At 38.2% G+C, this 7206-nt stretch overlaps 1 protein-coding gene across 2 annotated transcripts; it reads left to right on the top strand.

Annotated features, from left to right (window-relative positions):
- The first annotated feature begins 28 nt into the window (after positions 1–28).
- LOC121947159 (keratin, type II cytoskeletal 8-like) lies at positions 29–6280 on the top strand. 2 transcript variants are annotated; one of them, XM_042492089.2, is made up of 9 exons: positions 32–846; positions 1026–1234; positions 1340–1400; positions 1650–1745; positions 2355–2519; positions 3786–3911; positions 4486–4706; positions 5826–5872; positions 6000–6280. In XM_042492089.2, the coding sequence occupies exons 1-9, from the start codon at positions 376–378 to the stop codon at positions 6083–6085; spliced, it is 1482 nt and encodes a 493-aa protein (XP_042348023.2). In that variant the 5' UTR covers positions 32–375; the 3' UTR covers positions 6086–6280. The 2 variants fall into 2 exon arrangements, with proteins under 2 accessions (XP_087938174.1, XP_042348023.2); XM_088082048.1 differs by lacking the exons at positions 5826–5872; positions 6000–6280 and having other exon boundaries at positions 29–846; positions 4486–4710.
- Positions 6281–7206: the final 926 nt, after the last annotated feature.

Below are 7206 nucleotides of genomic sequence, written 5' to 3'. Positions count from 1 at the left end.
GTTTAGGGGTCCTTGACACAAGAAAGGTTGAAAACCAGTTTTTCAGCTACCTTTTGTGTCCTTAGTTTCTCATAAAAAAAACTTGTCACAATCCTGCAGGTTAAATCAGCTGAAACTCATTCACTGCTCCAACAGCACTACTGTGACCTACAGCGCAATCTCATCTGGGCATAAAGCCAACAGAAATGTTTGTTCTGATTCCAAAAATGCTTTAAATAATTGTCAGAAAGGATTTTTGCACTTGATGAATTCTTCGATCTCCGTACTGACTCTCGAGAAACTACACTAACCTCAAGGAAACATTTTAAATGTCTTGCTCAATCGCAGCACACCTGAATAAGCTGCAGAGCAGGCCTGAATTCCAGCGTAACAACAATGCAACCTTTACAGCGGGGGGGTAGGTGGGAGAGCATGTGGCATGTGTCAGACTGGTTTACCTACGTTGGGGAGCCACATAACTTCACTATCGCGCCACACCCAAACATGCCTATAAAGAAGAACCCAAAAGATAAGAGAGATGCACAACAGAGCTCAACCGCCACACGACCCTCTCCATCCTCTCCAGCTGAGAGATCTCCATATACCACCATGAGTCTGAGGAACACCCGCCGAACAGGACTACACATGTCTTCTGGGGGCTTCAGCAGCAAGTCCATGGGGACCTACTCCATCCCCAAGATCAGTCAGAGGTTTAGTCAGGCGTCCTCGATTACACCAGTGACCGTCAATCAGAGCCTGCTGGCCCCATTGAAGATAGACATTGACCCCAACGTCCAAATAGTTCGCACCCAGGAAAAAGAGCAGATCAAGACACTCAACAACCGTTTTGCTTCCTTCATTGATCAGGTAAGAGGAAATTTCACCAAAACCCATTCTGATGGATGCTGAGTTTCAGATTTAATTCCTTTTAATAATCCTGATAATTCATTTAGAGGAATTATAGACCTTAAAACTGACATTTAAAGACTTATATTATCTCTGTTAAAGAATCTGAATTGGTCAGTAAGTTCCTCCTTGTGCCACAGGTAAGACACCTGGAGCAGCAGAACAAAATGCTGGAGACCAAGTGGCAGCTGCTGCAGGGACAGACTGCCACCTCCTCTAACGTTGAACTCATGCTGAAGTCGTACATCACCACCCTGCAAAGGCAGCTGGAGTTTCTGAACAACAACAAACAAGGACTTGAAGTGGAGAACAACGCCGTTCACAAAAATGTGGACGACTTCAAGACAAAGTAAGAAAGATTTGTAAGAAAAACAGCCATTTTTGAAATCTGGGAACAGTAAGTGCTAACTGATAAGATCTGCATGAGTAATCTGATATATGCGGTCTGTTTCAGGTATGAGACAGAGATCGTCAAAAGGAATGATGCAGAGAATGAATTTGTGCTGCTCAAAAAGGTACAGTGTGCAGTCAGTGGGATGTGTTTAAATTAACAAAAAGGCAGAGTAAGCTGTTTTGTAGAAACATGACATTCACTGCTCTCTATTTTCCTTGTTGGCTTACAAAACTGTTATCTGTTTCTACAGTTATAATAAAATAATCTTGGCCATGTGTTGTTTAGCGAATTACATGAAATATAAACACGTCTGTCAAATGCAAAAGCTTAAGCACTGAGAAGATGTTTGTGTTTAATTGTCTACTTGCAGGATGTGGATGCAGGCTATTTGTCCAAGGTGGAGCTAGAAGACAAGGTGTTGCTCATCAGGGATGAATATAACTTCCTCAAGGCTCTGTATGACCAGGTAAATAACCATTTGCCAAAAATGTGTACAATATAAGTAAATATATACAAAGTATAGGAAACATTGCAGTGAAATCATTATTCCCTCATTGCGTCTGTGTAATAATAATAACTTTATTTATATAACACCTTTAAAAATATAGTTTACAAAGCAAAAGCAGAAACAGGATACTCAGAGGGCAATATAACAACAGAGAGCCAACAGTCTTACTAAACATGAATGAGAAAAAAAAGAAATAAAATAGACTGAAAGCAATACAAATAGATAGTTGTGTGTGTGTTTTGATCTCATACCTCAATTTAAAAAAGGAATATATATATTTAGCAATTTAATTTATTTAATTTATCTCTTGTTTTATCCTTACTTTATTCTATTTTGTTTATTTATTTACTTATTCATTTTAAAGTTTTTTTTTTTAAAATTCATGCTTGAAAGGTCCTTGTGTTCATGTTGCTGTGAATTTTGTTTATCTATATAAACCACTTGTCACTATAAACCAGTAAAAAGACAATTGCAACAACAAAAAAAAATATATATATATATATGAGGTTGTTTTGTATTCTGGATTTGTATTCTTACTGTCGCTGTATGTATCATTTCTTTAAAAAGGAGATCTGTGAGCTGCAGGAGAGCCTGAAGGAGACCTCTGTAATAGTGCAGATGGACAACTCCCGTGCCCTGAACATGGATCAGATCGTGGCTGAGGTTCGGACTCAGTATGAGGAAATTGCTGCCCGCAGCCGTGAAGAAGCTGAAAACTGGAACAAGAAAAAAGTAAAGAACTAAAATAAGAATAATTAATAACAAGAGATCATCAAAGGGATACTTCGGTGATTTTCAGCTAGCTTTGTATGATAACTATGTGGGTAGTATGCATGAACTGTGGTTAACCTCCCTCCCTCTAACCAGTGCCTAGATCTCCCTGTGTCCCCACCAGCCAAACTCCACTGAAGGACACGTTTTGCATCATGCTCCAGAGTTTTGCTGGATCTCAGGCTGTTGCTGTTGCATTTTTGCATTGCCTGCCACCCATGCTGCCACCATGGTCACACACAGAGTATAGTAGCGTATTGAGAGATAGACACGCCACTCCCTCTCAAGCTCTGACTAACCTCTAAACTAATCAGAATAACAAAACCACTGCCAATTTTTCCATTGAAATGTTTTGAAAAAACATGTTTCAGCTTGCCGTTTAACTGTAATACAAGATTGTTTGTTAACAGTCAGCTGCCATTGTGTAGAATCCGTTTATTGGTCCGTGCAGTGTTGTGCATTCTGGTGGTTGTTGGTTTTCTACCTGTTGAGCAAAAGCAAATGCCACAACCCTTTTTATCTGTTTTCTCTGGGCATGAAGCACTTAATTTGTATCTTTCTTCTGCATAGACGTTCTGTTTTATAAAAAGCCCACCTTTCCAGTTGTGGACACAGCGATCCCTCCTCTACCTTCTGATCCCCTTTTTCGGACCACACCCATCATGGAAATCAACCTTAATTGCGTTTTTAAATAAACACCTGTAAAGTTTCGTTACCCAGGGCCGTAAAGTGTATGTGGATAATCGTGTTTATGGGGGATAGGGGCGTCAGTAGCCCTTTCCCTTCTTCTTACCCCCCTACCTCTGTCCACTTGCTTGGACCATTCTCGTCTTTGAACACCGCCTACATTTTTATCTCAACCGCATACCTGTGAAGTTTTTTATCTCTGTTTTTCAATGTCGCAACCCTATGTCTTTGACAAAATCTATCCACAGAGACAGACAGACAGACAGAAGTACAGACATATAAACATATGGTGAAATACTCAAAACAGTACTCACATAGTAAAAACAATACCAGCCATACCGACGTGGTCTCAGCTGGTAATTATATGTTGCTGTTTATGCCATAAAATTTGTAGTTAAACAAGTTTTTCTACCAAACAAGGAACATTAAAGAGGCCAAAGCTTATAAATTTACTTTCTTTTTGACAGGATCCACCCTGTCAAACCTGATAATTACTAATCTCACATCTTTGTTCCTCTGCTTGATCGCTTGCGGCACCAGATTGACCAAATAACTTCTGAGGCCGACCAGTATGCCAATGAGCTGCGTTACACAAAGGCGGAAATATCTGAGCTCAACCGGATGATCAGCCGCCTGCAAAACGAGATCCAGGCTGCAAAGGGACAGGTGAGTGAGGTTTAGAGTGCCTGATATCTTGAAAGTCATGGACACTGAACTTGTTGAAGAAGTCAGTGACCAAAGAAAGAAGAAATGATCCTAATTTAAAAAATGAATTAATTAAAAAAAAAGAATGTTAAAAAAACAAGGAAGTGACCTGCAAAAAGTGCTCTGAAAAGTATAATATTTATGTAACTGAATTTTGAATATGTATTATGTAAGTTTGATAAATAATATTTTTGTAACTGAATTTTAAATATGTAATTTTGATAAATATTATTTTCCCTTGTTTCTTTCTTATTCCCTAGACATTTTTAAAAAATAACTTCTAAATGTCCCTAATTTTTTGCAATTTGTGGAAAAGTCCGTACTGAATTGGTTACTGCCTTTTTTTCTCCACATTTTTGGAAGAAATCAAACCAATTTGCTCAGGGTTCAAAGGTTTAAATACTTGTAAAAAAGATGTCGCTCCAGGTTTCTAAGGGCTAAGCCTGTGGTCTTATAAAGACTTCAAATTTAATTTAATTTATTTGATTTAATTTAATTTATTTTCTTTTATTTATCTTTATTTATTTATTTTCAGCGTATTAACCTGGAGGGTCAGATAACCGAGGCAGAGCTTCGTGGGGATGCGGCTGTGAAAGATGCCAATGCTCGCATCAAGGACTTGGAACTGGCTCTGCAGAGGGCCAAGCAGGACATGGCTCTTCAACTCAGAGAGTACCAGGAGCTCATGAACGTCAAGCTGGCCTTGGACATTGAGATCTCCACCTACAGGAAACTGCTGGAGGGGGAGGAGGAGAGGTGAGTTGTATAAGTAGATCTCAGCAGTGTCAAGTTTTAATCACATAAGAACTCACCGGTTGAAGGATAATTGAGTCTCTTAAGTGGAAAAAAGCCTAAGTTAGGCTCCAGTGTTTCTGAAATGTAATTTATGTAGTCAATCATTAGTTACAGTTTAAAAGAGTTTCAACAGATTTATCACACCATTGCAAAATAATTGGATACAAGGCGGGTAGTAAGAAAACATATCGTTTGGCGTATAGATGCAGCCTTTTTAAAATTTTATATCTTTTTCCTTTTTAAAACCTGGGCTTTTTTCAGCCTCGACAAGAAGTTGCAAAAGGTTTATTTAAACAGAAGTTATGGTACATTGAACACCCTGTCTTATTACGCAGGCACGTGGCCTATTAATACGGCAAGGTTTGATTCATTTGAGCTCAAATGGCTTTTTTGGCATTGAAAACATATGTTTACATTAACAAAGCAAATGTGAAACTTGTAAAAAACATGTCAGTACATTAAGTATTGATCTACTAGACATTTATTTATGGACATGTCGCTGTTGATTGGGTAACACATCTGACACACCCACCAAACAGGAGAAAACACACCTGGAAGTCCTCTGCACGCTGTTTCACACTGTTTAAAAGAAACATGTCCTTCAGTCTGTAGCAAAAAAAAACGCAGCAGAATGCCGCAAAACATTTTGATTGAACATGCCCTTGATGCCTACATTACCCAGAATGCAACTTAATGACCCACAGACCTTTCGCAAGATGTCTTAAGGCAAAAGCTGCAATGACAACTCTAATGAAGTGTGTCCCTTTCTTGGTTGGGTTAAGGAAAAGGATCACGGTTTAAGAAACAAAACCCTGACTATTAATTTCCCTTACATGCTAGTTGGGTCAGTAACTCTGCTAGTAGTGGCTAATTTATGTAGTTTTGAGCCGTAGTGAGCAGCAGTGTTTCCCCCAAAGGCTACAAGGGGCAAAAATGAGCCCGCTCCACACTCAAAAGCAAACTTAGCCAAGACCTGTAAACAGATGTTGATGTGTAAAAGAGTTTAACTTTTTTCTTTGCTAATTCATCAATGTTTACAGTAACATATTCTACATGAATTTCCTGCTTTCTCACTGACAGACTTGGACAGGACTCTGTTGTCAGCATCCAAACAGTGCCCACCAAAAGTAAGTACTTTTTAAAAAGAAGACAACATAATGATCACCTCTGGCATTAGTTATGACAGCCCACAGTTTTCGTGTTTGTATGTGATTTTTTGACATATATATGTTTTTATTGTCCTCTCCAAAACAGCTGTCCAGGTTAAAGTCGGACGTCCACGAAGGCCAAGTGCAGTCCTCATCAAGACAGTGGAGACCTATGATGCAACATACAGCTAAAGCAGAAAACACACTGCAGCATGTTAGTCTGCTGGAACACTGTATTCATTTAACCTTTATATTAATCTCTTTGTAACCTACAATAAGCCAACTGCACCAGTGAGCTGAACTGGTGCAGTTTATTATTCTTTTATTTGTCTCCTCCTGTTGGATTAATTTCCTGTGTTTGTAATAAAGATATACTCAGCTGCATAATGTCCGTTCCTTTTTCCTGGGTGGTTGTGAAGTAGACATTGAATTTAGTGCATTTTATGATCATTTTCTTTCAATCTGGATGTAAACTTGTTGTAATATTCAACAAGAAGACTTTCTGCACCACGCAGATAAACATTTGAAATTAGAAGTATTTGCATAATCATAGATTCTTTGTCATGTCAGAGGCAAAAGTGTAGTTTTAAGAACTTTTAACTATGTACTTAAGTTTCTTGTTAAAACATAGCTAAAGAGTATGTTATGTGTCAAAAACATTTTTGAAAATAGTTCAGACTTTTCTTCTGGCAATGTACAATAGCAATGCATGTAGCTTAAAATATACCCAATAACTTTACTCTTGTTTGTGTGTTTTGGTCTAATATCAACACAGTTTGTTTTAAAGTCTGTATATTTTGTCGAAACAAAAACAGTTCACATGTTCACGCCCCAGTTCAGACTAAAAAAGGAGTGCATTGCTGCTATCCAGTGCTAGTAATGAGAAACTACACCTTTAAAACTGCACTTTACCCTGCAGGGAGAAGATGTCTCAACATCAGACTGACTTCTGAACAGAATATATAGACAGTTTGAAAAGACGTCATGGCCTAAAGGGCTAAATTTACGGAGAAAGTTGTGTGACTTGTGCTTCTGTTATGCTGAAACAAAGAAAGCAGGGGTCATTATTTTGTCTTGACAATAGATAAATACAATTTCAAAAGGTGCCAGTATAATTATGTTTTTTTAAAAATTATTCTTATTGAAAATGTACAGGAGTATGGCCACATTCACATTAATTAACTACAGGGAAATACTAAGATTTTGCCATGCGAAGATGAGTAGCCTACAGAAAACAAATGTCTTAGAAGAAAGATTGAGAATTTATCACAAAGAAGTGCTTTTAGCTGTGAGTTATGAATGGAAATGTAACA

Source organism: Plectropomus leopardus, chromosome 9 (genome assembly GCF_026936395.1).
Source record: "Plectropomus leopardus strain MGB_pleo_1.0 chromosome 9, ASM2693639v1, whole genome shotgun sequence".
In the NCBI taxonomy this organism is placed as follows: Eukaryota; Metazoa; Chordata; class Actinopteri; order Perciformes; family Serranidae; genus Plectropomus; species Plectropomus leopardus.
The sequence above is the reverse complement of the archived record's forward strand: the minus strand, read 5'-3'. Positions and strand labels throughout refer to the sequence as shown.